This window comes from Eretmochelys imbricata, chromosome 6, assembly GCF_965152235.1.
Source record: "Eretmochelys imbricata isolate rEreImb1 chromosome 6, rEreImb1.hap1, whole genome shotgun sequence".
In the NCBI taxonomy this organism is placed as follows: domain Eukaryota; kingdom Metazoa; phylum Chordata; order Testudines; family Cheloniidae; genus Eretmochelys; species Eretmochelys imbricata.
The window spans coordinates 9,638,930-9,657,586 of record NC_135577.1 but is presented as its reverse complement, the minus strand read 5'-3'; the positions used below and the strand labels follow the sequence as shown (position 1 = coordinate 9,657,586).

The following is an 18,657-nucleotide window of genomic DNA, read 5'->3' as shown; positions in this document are numbered from 1 at the left end:
GAGCGCAGAGCTGGGACAGCTCAGGCAGGATCTCCTCTTTGGAGGGGAAACAAAACAGCAGCACGGACGTGCCTAACCCCAGAGAACAACACAGGGGACTCTGGGCAAACAGGCAGGGCAGAGCCTGGTCGCAGCTATGAAATGGGCATTGCACCCAGGGGACCCTGAGGTCTGGGGTAGTGGATCCATACATAGTGGGAACCGTGGTCCCTGGCGGCTTCCTGTCTGGGAGGCTGATATATTCATCTTTTCCCGTAACACCAGAGACGGCAGCTCAGATGTGCCCCCGGAGGCTTGGCCACGTTCCCAATGAGCCAGCGCCAGACGAGCTCTTTCCAAGCTGCATGAGACACCAAATCCTCCTTAGCAGATTAAACATAGACTCTTCGCAGGCACTCCCCATTCAAACCCCTCCGGCTGAGCTCTCTGCTGGCACAACTCCACCGTCTTTAATGGACAGAGCTTGACCAACCAACTCCGTCAGTCTGTCCACTGTCTGCCCGAAGGGGCCATGATAGACACATGCCAGGCGCTTTCCTTGGGCGGGGTGCCCTGGAGAGAGACTGCTCCTTGGGTAGCAGCTCTCCCGTTCTTTGCCCTTGCGCGTCCCTGTACACGGCGGGCAGGGAGTGGAGCCAGGAAGGATTTTTTCAACAAAGTGTTTTTTCCATTGGAAAATGCTGATTTGTTGAAATGAGACCTTTGCATAGGAACAGAGCAGTTGCGATCACATTTGGATGGGGAAGGTTTCTCAGGGGCAGCGTGGCATCTCATCCCACCCCCACCTAGCCCAGTGGTTGGGAAACTCTTCAGGGACATGGGAGACCCTGCGTCAACTCTCACCTAGCTCTTGTCTTCACTTGCTCTCAAAGCACTTTACCAAGTATCATTATCTCCTCTGGGTAGATGGGGAAACTGAGGCAGGGGGAGGTAGAGAAATGACTTGCGCAGGCTCACCCAGAAAGGCAGTGGCAGAGATAGGGGACTCGAATCCAGGCCTCCTGCATCCTTGTCCAGAGCTCTCGCTGGGCTGCCGGGCCCAGTTTGGGGCTGTGGATACAGTAGCCCTTGCTCTCTAAAGTTAGGCTGCTTGTTTTTGCAGCTCCTGGCTTGGGGTTTTGTCGGCAGCGAGAACTGGGCCGTCTTCCAGTGTTAATCAAAATCTAGCCTGGCCAGACGTGGCAGCCAGTTTGACATGTTCAAAATCTCCACCCAAATGGTGCGATTTCTGCTTCCGTTCCACTGGCACCGCAGTGTGTTTTGGAGAGTCAAAGTGTGCGTTGCCACCTGGCAGTCCTGCCCCATGCGTGACCATCTGACACCGGCAGGGAGGTGGCCTTGCACTTGATGGTTCGTTTTTAGGTGCAGCCACTGTACCTGGGATTGGTCTTTACTCCCTTCCTTTGAAGCGTTGCTGCACGCTATTAAACAGTGGACATGGAGGCTGCACTTCCATGGAAAGCAAAGGGCATCCCTGGATCTCCTGGGGGTGGGACACCCTGCCAGTTGCCCGCTATGGGATGACCCCTCTCCCTGGCCTCTTCCCCCTTTGGGTTTCCTACAAGAGAAAGAGATTAGTCCTTGTCTTTGCAAACAAAACGCCTTTGGCCAGGGCAGGCTTGTTAGGGAAGGTAACAAGTGATCGAGTGACTTTTTGGTGTAGGACAACTGCCCATTCTGCAGGTATCTAGCCAGGCTTCAGGGAGGGCGCAGGACTGGGACAGTCACACCAGCACTGTCTTGGCTTCTGTAAAAAATGAAAGCTGTTTCCCGTAACTCTCTTTCTGTTTCACAGGGACTTTCTGAGGGAGCTGCCAACCTGGTCGGGAATGTTCCACAAAATGTTTTTTCCATGGGAAATGCACTTTCCATAAAAAATGTATGGAATTTTACCAAATGTTTATGGATTTTTACCAATTTGGGGGGGAATCTTTTCAAATTTTACCTAAAATTTTTTATTTTTTTTTCCCACTGGGGAAAAAGGAAACCTAAAGAAAATGTTTCAGTTTGGGTCACTTCGACATTAATCTATGTCTGCCTGACCTCCTGTGTGGCCTCATGGGAGTTGTAGTTCGGTGCCTCATGCCTTCACTCTCCTCTATGGGCCTGGCTGGACTACATCTCCCATGAGGCACTGTGGCAGCTCAGTGGGCGCTGATTCTCACAGAACCAAGCCAAAATATGCTGATCCGAAGCGCAGACACGAAACATTTCACACCAAACGTTTTTTGGAACTTTCCATTGTTTTGATATGTCAACTTTTCCTCCTGATTCAGGACAAAACAATTTCCCTGAGGCCAGGCTTTCTGGCCAGCTGGGATAACACAGTGATGTACAAATGCCAGTGGTGTTTCGAAGGTGGCACGGTGTTTACCACTACTCCTTTAGCTGTATTGCTACGGTGATGTAGGCCCGGATTCAAGAGAGCATTTAAGCACAGGCTTAAAATCAAACCTATGCTTGTCTTATTAAAATTAGTGGAATTTAAGCACTTATCTGAAGTGAAGCAACTGGGTTGCCAACCTGAAGCTTTCAAAAATCACGAATCAGGCCTAGAATAGTGTGAGACGGGTTTACAAAATCTGGAGATTTTAACCAAAAGTAATTCTTTAGGTCATGTTTTACAGCTTTTCTCTGCAACCAGGAGAGCTAGAAATATACTTTAAAAAAAGTTAAAGGTGAAATTCTTGCCTTATCACAGGATTCCTGAAGTTGTGGCCTAAATATACAGTGAGGATCAGCAACCCCGAGTATGTTTTCAAGCGCTTTTCTGAATCAAGGTCTTAGTGTCCAGATAATATTCCTAACACTCATTTCTCCAGCTGGACAGGCACTGCTGTGTCACTTTCACTCAGTTCAGTGACAGGTTATTGGCATGAGTCCTGATGCAAGACCCAAGCAGATGGGGCTTCTTGTGACTTACGTCTCCACCTTCTGGGCACGGTGGCTCAAGTGCCTTCAGCTTGGCCGGGCTGTCCTACTGCTGGGGCTGCTGCAATGTTTCATGAAGTGCCAGAGCTTAGGGCAGAACCTGGTGCCAGGGGCCATCACGGCGCATCTCCCCTGAATGAGCCGGGTGTGTGGGAGGCGGCTCGTCAGTTTCCCCCGAGTGTCCCAGGGAGATGCTGACGCTCCCATGTGCTTTCCTGCAGGGGCCCTTTCCCCGTAACCGAAGCCAGAGCAGCTGTGGCAGGCCCAGAACATGACCTCCACCCCTGACTATGATCACTTGGAGATTCAGCAGCAGTACAGCCGGATCAACGCGCGCTGGGAAGCCTCGGACGATGAGCTGGACAATGATAACAGCTCTGCAAGGCTCTTCGAGAGATCCCGCATCAAAGCTCTGGCAGGTACCACGCTTAACTCCTCAGGGCGCTGGGTAGCACCGTCTCCCCTCGGGGGCGCAGCACCTCCTGGATGGAGCCCTTCTGGGCCTCTTCTTTGCTGAACCTTCGGAGGCCCTGATTCAGGAAAACACTTATGCATGGGCTTAACTTTGAGTAGTCCCATTGACTTAAAAACTAAGCACGTGATTTGCTGGCGAGAGGATGCTTTGCTGAGTCGGGTCCCCAATAACGCAGCGGACGGGGTCTGGGCGGGGTGCAGTAGAACAGATCCCCTGAGCCCAGCACAGGGGACAGTCAGGGTTTCCCTTGGGTAGAAGAACTCTGGGGGCCTGGGACAGGGCCGGCCCACAACATTTTGGCACCTGAGGCGGAGAGCTCCAATGACGCCCCCATGCCCCCTAGCTTGGGCCAAAACTTTGAAACTCTGGGTCCTAGTGGCACCCCCCAACAGTCTGGCACCTGAGGTGGCTGCCTCAGCTCGCCTCATGGTAAGGCCAGCCCTGGTCTAGGAGCTCTTCAATAAGTGGAGCACATGCCACCCCTGGGGTTGGATGGTCAGTCACTGGCTGTTTGAACTAAACTCTGCCCTAAGGGTGCTGGAAACTTACTGGGGTGGCATGTAGCTGTCTGTAAGGCTCAAAGAATCTGCCTGGGTCTCTGGGGCTGAGGAGTAACACAGACATAGGCGCCAACTCTGGGTGCTGCAAAAAAAAAAGTGGGGGCTCGGCACCCACCAGCCACAGCTGTTCAGCAGCCCCACCAATCAGCTGTTTGGCAGGTGGCGGGAGGCTCTTGGAGGGAAGGGGGCGGAGCGGGGTGGACAGATGCGGAGCGAGGGCGGGGCTTCAGGAGACAGGATTGAGAGGGCGGGGCCTCAGGGTGGAGCAGGGGTGGAGAACTCACCGGCAAAAATACAAGTCAGCGCCTGTGAACTCAGACACATGGCCAGATAGACACAGAACTGTTCGGAGAAGATCCCAGATCAGGGCTGGCCAGTCGGGACTGGGGCTGACCACCAGACAAGCCAAAACCCTACAATGTTCTTCTGTCCTTTCTGGGCCTTTATATCTTCCAGATGAAGACTTGGCCCAGCCCTCCCCTCCCCTCCCCTGTGGACACAGCTAGATCCCCCTCCCAATATTTCCCAATATTTCCCCCACCCCTCAGCCACTCTTTACTTCTTCCTCCTAGCTGCCTTTGCCCTCCAGCCATTGAACCCCTCCCTTGCCTGGTGCCTGCCCAGCAGACCTGGCAGGGAATGGGAGTCGGGGGTAAAGCTGGTGAGAAACGACAAAGTTTTTGTTCCTTTTTTCCCTCTCCACTGAAAATGTCAACCTTTCATCAGAAACCCCCAAATTCTGGGCCCAAATCATTTTGATTTTGGTGCTTCTGTTTGCTGGACAAACCCTGGCCATTTTCGGCAGGGAGCTGACGCTTTTCGGAAACCGTTCAGTCAAAGATCCCAGGCGTCTGTTGAAAACCAGCCGCAATGGAAAAATGCTGTCTGCCCTTTGTTGTGACCTTCGGCTTTCCCTGGGCGCCTTGGCTGAGCTGTCCAGGGCACCTCCACTGGGCGAACAATGCAGAGACTTGCAGGGGGCCTCGTTAATAATGAACCTAGCCTTTATCTAGCACGTCTCATCAGTAGATCTCAAAGCACCTGACAAAGGAGGTTGGGATCATTATCCCTCTTTCTCAAATGGTGAAACTGAGGCACAAAGCAGGCAAGGGACTTGCCCAAGGTTACCCAGCAGGCCAGCAACAGAGCCAAGAATGGTGTTCACTGTACATTTATAAACAGAGTCTCAGAAAAGCATTTCTCCCCTCCCTCAGCTACTAGGAGCCCGGGTCAGGCATCTGTGTCTCCTGGAATCCCTTTGCACCCTGCTGTTGCTGTCTCAGGGAGAGATGCAGAGCCTTGATGACAAACTGCATCCCAAATCTAAGGCCTCAGTTCTGTGCAGGGAATTGTCCACTCTTCCAGGGCTCAGAGGAGGGCGGAGAGTCATCAGGCAGTCAGCCATAGCGCTCTGCTCCTGCGCTGCCCGGCCCCAGAGTTTAGAGCAGCTAAGGGGGTGCTCTAAGCTACGCCACTGGCAGGATGCCTGTAGGGGGCTCTGCGCGTGTGGAGAATTGGTGTGGCGGAGTGCCTGTCTGCCACCTCATCACCACGCAGCAGCCCCCTGCCAGGCCCGCACAAGCGGCGCAAAGCCTGTGGAGGGGAGTATCCAACACAACACGTCTCCCTCTGCAGAGCAATTAGACAAGGTGCGTCAGGAGCCGCCTGCATCCAGCTGCAATTCACATGTGGGAAATGACCAGTGCGCTGGTTTCCTGGCCCAGCCTGGAGGGAGCCTGACACCCTGAAGTCTTGATGGTGGCTGAAGAGAACCACTTCCATTACGCTTTTCCCAGCTCAGGGCTCCCACTACCCTCCTACCCCCCACCCCCTGCCTTCACACCCATTCATGGTGGAAATTCTTTAAACTGATGAATTATTATATAAAATAATATATAAAATATATAAAATAGTTTAATTTTGTTCTTCCTATGTACCAGGCTCCCGTTTGCCGCTGTGGCTCAGGAGAAGCAGCCTGTAACAGGGCGCCCCCCTCCCACGCACCCCATTCCGGCTTTGCAGTGCCCTGCCTCAGTTTCCCCATTTGCTTAGGGGAGAACGCCACATCACATGCATTTTGATTAGCGCAGGGCTCGAGGTGGCCTCGGGGACCAAGCCTCCACTCCACTGGCTGCTGCACGAACAGACTGAAAGACACGCGGGCAGCCCTCTGTGCGTGTGGCGTTGGTCACCACGGCCCTGGGCCCTGCTGGCACTTTCGTTTTAATGTGTGGGGTCAGCTGGAGGAGGGGAAAACCCCTCCCCCAACAGCATTTTCTTAGCAGGAAAGGATGGAGTGAGCCTGCCAGCAAGGCTGGCTGCCCGCTTGTCTTTCAGTCTGTTCGTGCAGCAGCCAGTGGAGTGGAGGCTTGGTCCCCGAGGCCACCTCGAGCCCTGCGCTAATCAAAATAGTAATGGAAGGGAAAAGAAAGCGGCCTCTCTGTGCTGTTATTACTCACTCCCCCCTCCTGGCTTTGTGCTGCAGCCCATCGCTGTCGCTAAGGAGCAATGAGACTGTTGAAGGTGGAAAGAGCGCGGCCAGCTGCAAAGGCAAAATGCACTTCCCCACCGCAGCCAGAAAGAGCTCCCTGGCACACCCCAGAGCTGGGCACAGTGCAAATGCAGCGGGGTGCATGGAGAGGAAGGGGGGTAGAGACACAGGTACACGCTCGCCATGAGGTTCTGGCTGGCTAAGCTGCAGCCTCGATGGAGCGTCAGAGAAACCATACCCAGTGCAGGAAGCAGCCCTGCGCTGCACCAGGTGCTGGGCCCACCGGGGTGCTGGGCCCACCGGGGGGATTCTTAACCGTGTTTAATATTACTAATAATAACTTGAATTGCCACAGGCAGCACTGCAGTCCCATTGCATTAGGCACTCTACAAACACTGGGGCAGATGGGAATTTTTCCATCATGTGCCAGCAATGGCCCTCCGCCAGGTACATTGGTCAACTGGACAGTCTCTACGTAAAAGAATAAATGGACACAAATCAGACATCAAGAATTATAACATTCAAAAACCAGTCGGAGAACACTTCAATCTCTTTGGTCACTTGATTACAAACCTAAAAGTGGCAATTCTTCAACAAAAAAACTTCAAAAACAAACTCCAACGAGAGACTGCTGAATTGGAATTAATTTGCAAACTGGATACAATTAATTTAGGCTTGAATAGAGACTGGGAGTGGATGGGTCATTGCATAAAGTAAAACTTTTTCCCCATTTTTATTCCCCCCCCCGCAACTGTTCCTCACATGTTCTTGTCAACTGCTGGAAATGGCCCACCTTGATTATCACTACAAAAGGTCCCCCCCCCCCTCCCCCCGCTCTCCTGCTGGTAATAGCTCACCTTACCTGATCACTCTTGTTACAGTGTGTATGGTAACACCCATTTGTTCATGTTCTCTGTGTATATAAATCTCCCCACTGTATTTTCCACTAAATGCATCCGATGAAGTGAGCTGTAGCTCACAAAAGCTTATGCTCAAATAAATTTGTTAGTCGCTAAGGTGCCACAAGTCCTCCTTTTCTTTTTGCTTTTTTCATGGAAAGTTGTGTTTTGGACTAAAGTGGTTTTTTTTGCAAAAAGTTCTATTTTCTAAGGAGAGTGTTCATTTTTCATCAAAAAACTGAATGCTGAAAACCTGAGATATTTTAATGCAGAAATGTTGCAACGGTGCCTTGTAGGATTTGTAGTTCGGGTGCCTCATGTCCCCATTCTCTTCTGTGGGCTGGGCTCCCAGCTGGACTACATCTCCCATAATGCACCATGGCCAGTGACTCCCATGATGCATCACTTTCCTTCTCCATGAGGGGGGACCAGCTTGCATCTTGGGAGATGTAGTCTGAGCAGGTAGCCTGGACGACAGGGTACCTGAACAACTGCTCCTGGGAAGCAGCATGCTGCATTTACAAAATTGGAATGTTTTGGTTTTTAGCCAGCATTTTTTGGTATTTGAATTTCTCCAAAAAATCAAAAATTTCCTTGCTAAGGTTAAGCAGTTACTTGATCGCTGCCTGTAAGTAACTAAACGAGGAACAGAAATGTGGTAATGGGCTCTTCAATTTACCAAACAAAGGCCTAACATGATTCAGTGGCTGGAAGTTGAAACGAGACAAATTCAGTCTGGAAATAAGGTAAATGTTTAACAGTGAGGGTAATTTACTGGAACAATTTATCCAGGGTTGTGGTGGATTCTCCGTTACTGGCAATGTTTAAATCAAGACTGGATGTTTTGTTAAAAGCTCTGCTCTAGGGATTATTTGGGGGCAGGTCTCTGGCCTGTGTTATCCAGGAGGTCCGATGAGATTATCACAATGGTCCCTTCTGGCCTTGGAATGTAGGAATCTATGAAGTGTAGTGTATCATGGCCCCAGTTCAGGGAAGCATTGAAGCACAAGCTCCATGCATAGGTTTTGAGCATGTTCTTCAAGCTAAGCGCATGCCTATGTGCTCTCCTGAATGGGAATGCATGCCTGACCCAGGGCCCAGGTCCGCGGGGCTCGGGGCAGTTGTTTCTCTGCTCCCTGTTCTGGGGTGCTGGTGCAGGACTCTGCAGTGGGGCGGTGGGCCTTTCTCCCATTGCAGATGAGCGGGAAGCCGTGCAGAAGAAAACCTTCACCAAGTGGGTGAACTCACACCTCGCTCGCATGACCTGCCGCATTTCCGATCTGTACATGGACCTCCGAGACGGGCGGATGCTGATCAAGCTCTTGGAAGTGCTTTCGGGAGAGCCCCTGGTGAGTTCCGTTCCTTCTTCCCCTCTGCTGGGCCTTGTGACACAGGTCGCACCTACTGTGCCGAGCCTTTCCTCTGTTGTCGAAAGAGGCAGTGTTGAAAGGTGGCCGTCTCAGAGGGCGCAGCAGAGCCGGTCTGGAAATGCTTTGCTTTGCTGCGGAGAACTTCGACATCTTGGTGGAAAACCACAAGCAGAAATATTTGGATTCGGAAACACCGCCGCAGTGCCATGTGGGAGTTGTAGTCCAGGTGCCCCACACTCCCCTTCTCTCCTATGTTCCAGGCTCTGCGGTGGGACTTCATTCCGAGGATGCACCTTCGTCTCCCGTTTTGGGGTGGGGAGGCAGTGCATCATGGGAGTCCCTGTCTGTGGGAATCTAGGCCTGGGTGGAAATGACCAGCGGCTCCATCTGTCAGTGGAGGAGCATTCCATGGCCTCTGAGAGATGGGTGGGGAGGATTCTCCACCCGGGATCCATGGACAAATGCCTGCCCCACAAAAGCCACCCTCAAGCTGGCCCCTTGCGAGCAGCCTGAGCAGAGCAGCCAAGGAGTGACGAGCAGGAGTGCAGGTGGTCGGTGCGTGTGAACGTGCCCTGGAAAACATTCTCTCCTGGGCTGTGTGTGCCCACCCCTGGCCCCGCTGCAGCTTCCAGCGCCGGGCTTGCTCTCTGGGCCAGAGTCCCTGCTGCAGCTACGGAGGAAGGTGGCGGAATGGCCCCTTGCACGGCCCCACATGTGGCTCCATGCTGGGTTGGCCCCAAAGGCTGCTTGAGCCAACTCCGGCCGCCAGTATTTGTCCCTGGTGGGAATAGCCAGAGGGCAGAGGAGTCCAGGCGCAGGCCCCTCCCATACGTCACCATCTGAGCTGGCGGGGGGATTGAGGTGAGTGCTCTGCCCCATCCAGGATCCTCCCTCAGGACTGGGGCGGGTGTTGCTTTGCACCAGCAGTGTGGCTGGCCGCATCTCCTCAGCCCAGGATCAGGCCCACTGTCCATAGGCAGAAGCCCCTATAGATCTGGGCTGAATCCCTTTGTTCAAAGTCTGAGGTGCATATGAGGACGGCAGGGGAGGGCTCCAGGCTGCAGGGAAGGGGGTGACCGAGGCCAGCAGTGACGCGTGGGTGCAATACATTCTCCAAGCCACCTGGGAAGGGTGAGTTCTGATGGGAACGGAGCAGGGAGGGCTGCGCCAGCCTGTTTCCTCTGCCCACCCAGGTTAGTTTCTAGGCTCTGTATCACACTGGCGTCTGCCCGCTCCAGCCGGCTGGGGGGCACTGTTGCACCAGGCCTGGTGGCTGCATGCGCCCTGGGTGACTGGCTCATCATCTGTCGTCCCCCAGCCCAAGCCCACCAAGGGGCGGATGCGCATCCACTGCCTGGAGAACGTGGACAAGGCGCTGCAGTTCCTCAAGGAGAAGCACGTGCACCTGGAGAACATGGGCTCCCACGACATTGTGGACGGCAACCACCGACTGGTGCTGGGCCTCATCTGGACCATCATCCTCCGCTTCCAGGTAGGCCTAGCTCTGAGCCCAGCTGGGGAGCAGGGCCATGGGCACATCCCCGGCTATAGCTTTTGGCGGCCAGGCTGTGCTGTGTGCAGGGAGCCGGGGGCACAGAATGAGGGGCGCTAGGCACTCGTTTACTCCCTTGTGCCAGCTCCCCGTTTCAGAGAGGGAAGCGGCCTTCGCAGAACTGCCTCCCCATGCCCGTCCCTTGTAGATGGACATGAGTGGGAGGGAGGGCAGCTGGGAGGCAGGAGCTGTGGAAGCTTCCTAAAAGTGGGGGGGCCACTGGCACCTGAAACATGGCCCCACCCTCGTGTTGCCCCGTACCCCTGAGGCCCCGCTCCTGTGCCGCCCCTTCCCCCTGAGGCCCCACCCTTGCTCTGCCCCTTCCCACAAGGCCCCGCCTCCTAGTCACTCATCGCGCCCCCCCCCGCTCGCCCTTTCGACTGGTAAAAAGTGGGGGGGGGAGTGGGGAGACAGGCCTTCCCTGTTCCGGTGCCGCTGCTGGGAGGGAACCTCGTCTCCCATCCTGTGAAACCTTTTGAGATTTCAGTAATTTTTGCCATCCCAAATCGGGGCAAAGAGTCCAAATTTTGACAATTTTCACAAACCGAAAAGCCAAAAAATGGCCCTGAACCAAAACCGTCAACACGTTTTGTTTCCATCTGGACTGTTTTCAGTGAAACAGAAAGGTTTTGTGCACTGTCACTAGCTCTGAGTTTCCAAACAAAACGTCCTTTCGAGCCACAAATCCGAAACCTCTCAAATGTCGAAATGGGACCCAAGCTATTTCCCGATTTGTTTTTCTTTTCTTAAATGTGTTTTTGAGTTGAGAAATTCGTCGCCTCCCTCCAGCCCGTCCCTGCAAGATGGTTCAGTTTTGCTGGATCAGCATTTTTTTGACAAAAAATTCCAATTGTTTTGTTAGGAAATTGCTGCCCAGGGCTGCCCCCGGGCCGGCACAGCAGGGGTGTACACTGCACTTGGTGTGGGGCTGGTGTAGGGGGCCAGGCTGAGTCGCCGTCTGCTTGCTGAGCTGCTCCCGGGGCAGAGCCCTGGTAGAGCCCTTGAGGAGCAGGGAGCGTGGGCGGGAGGCAGACAGAAAGTCCTGCCTGTAAGGGGTGCCGGGCAGCAGGGAGAGCTGGCTTCCCAGCCCTGGGGTGCTCGGGACACAAAAGTCTTCTGCCTCTGCCGGCCTTTCCTGGCGATTTCAAATCCCAGGACCTCCCGAGTAGCTGGGCATATATGAACCTAAGACGGCTAGACAGCTCCTGCCTTGGGGGAAGCCCCTGTGCCGTATCCCGGCGGTAGGCTCGGGTTCATTCTGGAATGCTTTTTGTTCTTCTCTCAGATCGAAGACATCATCGTGCAGACTCCGGAAGGCCGCGAGACGCGCTCTGCCAAGGAAGCGCTGCTGCTCTGGTGTCAGATGAAGACCGCGGGGTACGAGCCAGCTGATGCTAGGAGCTAACAAACGTCCCCATCCGAGCATCAACAGAAGCAGACCGGCCACACGAGTCTGGCTTACGGGATCCAGCATTTTCCAGTTCAGGCTGCTGAATCAGAGCAGCATCTGGAGTTCCTACAATCTAATGGGCACACGAATCCCATTGGCACCAGCAGGGGGGGTATACATCTCTCGAATGGTCTAGTGGCCCTCTGGCTTGCTAAGCGCATCTGGCCTTGCAAGAAGTTCCTGGCAGCGTAAGAAGTACATGGTATCTGGGTCTAGTGCTGAAAAACATGGTAAGGCTGGGATCTCCCACGTGGCCCCCTCTGGGATTCAGGCTCCTGGCTCCCCTTTGCTTTTGGTAGGTTCTTCTGCATTTCCATGCACGTATTTGAGACAGCACTCTGGCCCTGCTTCCCACAGCCTGTGCTTCCATACAGCACAGGGGGGCAGGCCAACACCCATCTAGACCTGCCTTTTAGTAGCCACACCCAGCTCAGTGCTTGGGCTGGAGGGTGACTCCGTGTTTCCTCTTTGTCATGCAGCTATCCCCACGTTAATGTGACCAACTTCACCTCCAGCTGGAAGGACGGCCTGGCCTTCAATGCCCTGATCCACAAGCACAGGTAAGAGCCCCATCACCACCCTAGCTAGCTGCTCTCCCCTCACCAACCCCTTTCCCCGTCATTAGGGTGGGCTCCGGGGCTAGGATGGCCCAGTGGTTTGTGCACTGCACTGGGACTTGAGAGACCTGGATTCAGTTCCCTGCTTTGCCCCACATTTGCTGGGTGACCTCGAGCAAGTCACTTAGGCCCCGTTCCTCAGTTTCCCTTCTGCCCCCTGGGGATAATGGCCCTGCCCTGCTGCCGAGGAGATGTGTTAGGGACTGTGAGGCGCCCAGATACTGCAGTGCTGGGGGCTGGAGAAGGACCCAGAGAGCTGCCAGGCTGTCAGCTTTGAAAGTGCCTTGCCACACATCGTTTCATTCCGCACACCTAGTGCAGACCTTAAAGTTCCTCTGCACTATCAGGTCCGACTTGATCGACTTTAAGAACCTGGAGCATTCGAACGCCCGGCACAACTTGGAGCATGCCTTCAGCGTGGCAGAGCGGCAGCTGGGCATCACCCAGCTCCTCGACCCGGAAGGTAAGGGCCCCCTGGCTCCCACGTACACCCCCTCCCGCCCCCCCGAGGTTACTGCAATGCACTCGGCTCTGTCTCACCCTGCCCTCGCACAGGGTCGGAGCTGCATGGCACAGCTTAGCGCCAAATATTAAAGGCCACCTTAAAAATGAAACAATGCCTTAGTTATGTGTCAAGCGCACCGTCCCCCATCTGCAAGTTTCTGTGATGCTAGGGAGGAAGTATGGCCTAGTGGGTAGAACACTGGACTGGGTCGTTGGGTTCTATTCCTGGGACTGGTGGGTGACCTGGGGCAAGTCATGGCCCCGCTGTGCCTCGGTTTCCCCATTTGTAAAAAAATGGGGCTGATGCTCTGCCCGCCTTTGGAAGGCGCTTTGGGCTCTACAGAGGACACGTGGTAGACAAGAGCCGGGAGCCATTATTTGTTTGTAATCTTTGTATGAATGTTCTGCACAGGGCGCATGAGTGCTTCTTTTAAAAGCTGCAGCCTGCCGGTGCGCTGTAAGTTTCCTGCTTGGCCTTTTTAGAACAAGTGTAAACCCAAGACGAAGTCAATGGGCTTCCCAGAAAGGATCACTTTTGGTGAAATCTTTTATCAGAACAATGGCAGGAATTTCACGTTTACCACAACCCTGGGTTTCAGGGAAAGGAGACCTTGCAGCGGTGTTTTCGAGAGAGGTTTTGCTTTTGAAAATGGGCCGCTTTCAGATGCTGTGCCATGGAATGTTCTCAGGGTTGTTTTAACTCACTTTGCATCTGCCATCGCATGTGGGGACTCCATCCCAGCGGGATGCTCAGGCACACACGACTGGGGATGACGGTTTAGTGTTAGGGCTCGGTATCGGTGCATCACAAGGCTACTGCTCACGATTTCAAGCCAGCACTTTTGTCCCAGAGTCCTTCACTGCTTTCTCGCCTTCTCTGCTGTGCAGATGTTTTCACGGAGAACCCCGATGAGAAATCCATCATCACCTATGTGGTGGCGTTTTACCACTACTTCTCCAAGATGAAGGTTCTGGCGGTGGAAGGGAAACGGGTTGGCAAGGTGAGCTCGGAGCCCTTACATAAGAACGGCCATACTGGGTCAGACCAAAGGTCCATCCAGCCCAGTATCCTGTCTGCCGACAGTGGCCAATGCCAGGTGCCCCAGAGGTAATGATCAAGTGATCTTTCTCCTGCCATCCATCTCCACCCTCTGACAATCGGAGGCTAGGGACACCATTCCTTACCCATCCTGGCTAATAGCCATTAATGGACTTAACCTCCATGAATTTATCCAGTTCTCTTTTAAACCCTGTTATAGTCCTGGCCTTCACAACCTCCTCAGGCAAGGAGTTCCACAGGCTGATTGTGCACTGTATGAAGAACTTCCTTTTCTTTGTGTTAAGCCTGCTGCCCATTAATTTCATTTGGTGGCCCCTAGTTCTTATATTATGGGAACAAGTAAATAACTTTTCCTTATTCACTTTCTCCATATACCTCTATCATAACCCCCCTTAGTCTCCTCTTTTCCAAGCTGAAAAGTCCTAGCCTCTTTAATCTCTCCTCATACGGGACCTGATCCAAACCCCTAATCATTTTAGTTGCCCTTCTCTGAACCTTTTCTAATGCCAGTGTATCTTTTTTGAGATGAGGAGACCACATCTGTACACAGTATTCAAGATGTGGGCATACCATGGATTTATATAAGGGGGCAATAAGATATTCTCCGTCTTATTCTCTATCCCTTTCTTAATGATTCCTAACGTCCTGTTCGCTTTTTTGACTGCCGCTGCACACTGCGTGGACGTCTTCAGAGAACTATCCACGATGACTCCAAGATCTCTTTCCTGATTTGTTGTAGCTAAATTAGCCCCCATCATATTGTATGTATAGTTGGGGTTATTTTTTCTGATGTGCATTACTTTACATTTATCCACATTAAATTTCATTTGCCATTTTGTTGCCCAATCACTTAGTTTGGTGAGATCTTTTTGAAGTTCTTCACAGTCTGCTTTGGTCTTAACTATCTTGAGCAGTTTAGTATCGTCTACAGACTTTGCCCCCTCACTGTTTACCCCTTTCTCCAGATCATTTATGAATAAGTTAAATTGGATTGGTCCTAGGACTGACCCTTGGGGAACACCACTAGTTACCCCTCTGAAAATTCTGAAAATTTACCATTTATTCCTACCCTTTGTTCCCTGTCTTTTAACCAGTTCTCAATCCATGAAAGGATCTTCCCTCTTATCCCAAGACAACTTAATTTTCGTAAGAGTCTTTGGTGAGGGACCTTGTCAAAGGCTTTCTGGAAATGTAAGGTCACTATGTCAACTGGATCACCCTTGTCCACATGTTTTTTGACCCCTTCCAAGAACTCTAAAAGATTAGTAAGACATGATCTCCCTTTACAGAAACCATGTTGACTTTTGCCCAACAATTTATGTTCTTCTATGTGTCTGACAATTTTATTCTTTACTATTGTTTCAACTAATTTGCCTGGTACTGACGTTAGTCTGTAATTGCCGGGATCACCTCTAGAGCCCTTTTTAAATATTGGCGTTACATTAGCTGTCTTCCAGTCATTGGGTAGAGAAGCTGATTTAAAGGACAGGTTACTTACAAACCATAGTTAACAGTTCCGCAATTTCACATTTGGTTTGAGCCTTCTCTTGTGCCATGACCTTCCATTTCTTCTTTTCAGGCTTCACTGAGCTGAAAGCCATTATGTAAGTTCACAGAAAACATATAAAATATGCACAAGCAATGAAAACCAAGCAGACCCTACCAAAACATAGCTCTGGAGAGCTGTATCACAGCACCTCCTCCACAGGGATCTCCCGGGCCTGCTCCGATTTAGATCAGAGACATGTCACGGTCCATTCTTTGGTGTAGTCCTTAATTCAAAGGGCCAGGTCCCCAGCTGGTGTGAATTAGCTCCTTTGGAGTCAGTGGGTGCACGCCAGCTGAAGGTCTAGCCCAAGATGTTGATATAAAGCAGTGTATTCCAAAGTGTGGTACACACGAGCTCTTGCGTCTTCTAAGGGTTGTACAAATTGGTACTTATAGGGCATGAACCAGCTGCCTCTTAATCTCCTCTTGGATAAGCCAGCAGAGGCTCCTCGCGCTAGCAGGAGGCAGAAAGGCAGAAGGCGAGCCCATAGCAGGGTGTGGAATCTAGATAAATCCAGGCTAGAAAGAAAGTGCAAATTCTTAACAGGGAGGGGAGTTAAGCAATGGAAAATCAGACCCAGGGATGGGATGGGATGTGACGGGGTACTGGGTTCTCCATCACTTGGTGTCTGTAAATCCAGGCTGGATTGTCTCTCTGAAAGCCCCTCTCTGGCTCAACCCTGAGTTCTGGGCTGGCCCAGGGATCACTGGGAGATGCTCCCGGGCCTCGTCTGCAGAAGCTCAGACTGGATGCCCTGAATGGGCCCTACTGACCTTTAAGGCCTATGAATCTGTGAAACAGCATGTTCCTCTTTAAGGCCCAGCCCCGCCCCCCCCGCTGTAATGATGCTGCCTTTGGCAGGACACAACTGAGAGTAGCAGTTCAGGACAAATTGCTTAGAGCAGGGCAGTCACAGCCCAAAGCTGGGTGTCCTTTATTACTAAGGCACACCAAACCAGCCAAACAGAGAGGACTTCGGTTTTACCCCACTGGCTAACCAGAAGTCATACAAGCAATTCCCTCAGATACCCCAGTTCCCTTGTATCACCACCAGCACCGCTCCTTATGGGGATGAATAGTTATGCAAACCAATACCGCAGAAAAAGAAAAATGGTTCTCCCAATCCCAAAGGACCAAGTCCCAGACCCAGGTCAATATACAAGTCGGATCTTACCCACAAATCACGTTGTTGCCAATCCTTTAGAATCTAAAATCTAAAGGTTTATTCATAAAAAGAAAGAAATACAGATGAGAGCTAGAATTGGTGAAATGGAATCAATTACATACAGTAATGGCAGAGTTCTTGGTTCAGGCTTGTAGCAGTGATAGAATAAACTGCAGGTTCAAATCAAGTCCCTGGAGAACATCCACAGCTGGGATGGGTCATTCAGTCCTTCCTGCAGAGCTTCAGTATAGCAAAGTTCCTCCAGAGGTAAGAAGCAGGATTGACGACAAGATGGAGGAGATGCAGCTGCCTTTTATAGTCCTTTTGCCACATGGCTTGTGCTTCCTTTGTTCCAAATACAAGCCACCCAGCACATGGCATGGAAAAACCTTAGAGTTCTGTTCATAGGCATGTCCCTGCATGCCTTGCTGAGTCATAAAGTGTGTCTGCCTTCTCTCAATGGGTCGATTGTATCGCTGATGGTCCTTAGTGGGCCATCAAGTTGGCTAGGCACTGCTGATGCCAACTTGTCTGGGATGTCACTCAGAAACATAGCACAAGTTTGAAATACAGACAGCATAGAGCCAATACTTATAACTTTAAATACAAAAATGATACATGCATAATCATAACCATCACATCATAACCTTGTCATAGACACCTTAGGGGACCTCCTTTGTACAAGATTTGGTGCCACTATATGACCTTGGTTGCAACAATGATCTCTTCGGTCACAGTTCATGTCAATAACGTCACACCCGCCAACAGCACTTTCCATCCCCCTTGTCTCGAAGCCCCCAGGGCCCTAACTCAGTCTCTTCTCCCGGCTTTGGAAGCCAAGGGGTTAGGATGGGGCCTGGCCAGGAAACACCAATTCCCTTTTGTGAAAAAGATCCCAGGTTCGGCATTTGTTTATATTCTACAGCAGCACAACAGCTAGCCCCTTCGGCAAGGGCCACGAGAAAACGAAAGGGAGCGAGAAAGAGAGAGAGAGACAGCCCCAGCCCAGCCCAGCAGGCCCTGGTGGTCAGGGCTCTGGCCTGCAATGTGGGGGGCCCAGCCCTGGCCCAGCACAGCCTGGTGGTCAGGGCTCTGGCCTGCGATGTGGGGGGCCCAGCCCTGGCCCAGCACAGCCTGGTGGTCAGGGCTCTGGCCTGCGATGTGGGGGGCCCAGCCCTGGCCCAGCACAGCCTGGTGGTCAGGGCTCTGGCCTGCGATGTGGGGGGCCCAGCCCTGGCCCAGCACAGCCTGGTGGTCAGGGCTCTGGCCTGCGATGTGGGGGGCCCAGCCCTGGCCCAGCACAGCCTGGTGGTCAGGGCTCTGGCCTGGGATGTGGGAGGCCCAGCCCTAGCCCAGCCCGGCCTGGTGGTCAGGGCTCTGGCCTGGGATGTTGGGGGGCCAGTGGTAGCAGCATGGCCCGGTGGCTCCCCTGTGTACCCTCCCTGGGCACATGCACCCAGAGAGGGTCCCTTCATGCAGGAGCACAGACGCTGCCAGTGTTCATTGTTCTCCTCTGCTTTTCGAAGGTGATGGACCACTTGATGGAGACGGAGAGGATGATTGAGAGGTACGGAGGGCTGGCCTCTGACTTACTAACCTGGATCGAGCAAACCATCACCGTTCTCAACAGCCGCAAGTTTGCCAACTCCCTGATGGGGGTGCAGCAGCAGCTGCAGTGTTTCAGCACCTACCGCACCGTGGAAAAGCCCCCCAAGTAAGCAGCTCCTGGGTTACGCAGCCAGCTCTGCTGTACTTGCCATCACTGCTGTCTTTAAAGTGTTCTTCATCCATCCCGCTCAATGAGCTGTACAAAGGAGGTAGCCTTATCTGCATGGTCCAGGTGGGGAAACTGAGGCACTGAGTGGCCATGACCCCCCCAAGGTTGCAGCACAGGTTGGTGGCAGAGCTGGGAATCAAACCCAGCCCTACTTGACTCCCATGCCAGTGCCCTGCCCACTAGACCACGCTGCCTCTCTTAATAATGATTCTTTACTGAAACGAAGTCCAAAGCAGTGGTTCTCAACCTTTATGGGC

At 52.6% G+C, this 18,657-nt stretch overlaps 1 protein-coding gene across 2 annotated transcripts in view; it reads left to right on the top strand.

Moving 5' to 3' along the window:
* SPTB (spectrin beta, erythrocytic) overlaps positions 1-18,657 on the top strand; it is a 132,463-nt gene that overhangs the window by 43,890 nt on the left and 69,916 nt on the right. For both annotated transcript variants that reach the window (XM_077820755.1, XM_077820756.1), the window contains 8 exons: positions 3,153-3,350; positions 8,554-8,705; positions 10,045-10,218; positions 11,564-11,655; positions 12,208-12,288; positions 12,693-12,808; positions 13,738-13,850; positions 18,150-18,337. In XM_077820755.1, the coding sequence (XP_077676881.1) occupies positions 3,203-3,350; positions 8,554-8,705; positions 10,045-10,218; positions 11,564-11,655; positions 12,208-12,288; positions 12,693-12,808; positions 13,738-13,850; positions 18,150-18,337 (1,064 nt within the window). In that variant the 5' untranslated portion in view covers positions 3,153-3,202. Of the gene's footprint in view, positions 1-3,152; positions 3,351-8,553; positions 8,706-10,044; positions 10,219-11,563; positions 11,656-12,207; positions 12,289-12,692; positions 12,809-13,737; positions 13,851-18,149; positions 18,338-18,657 lie in introns of those variants that run through there.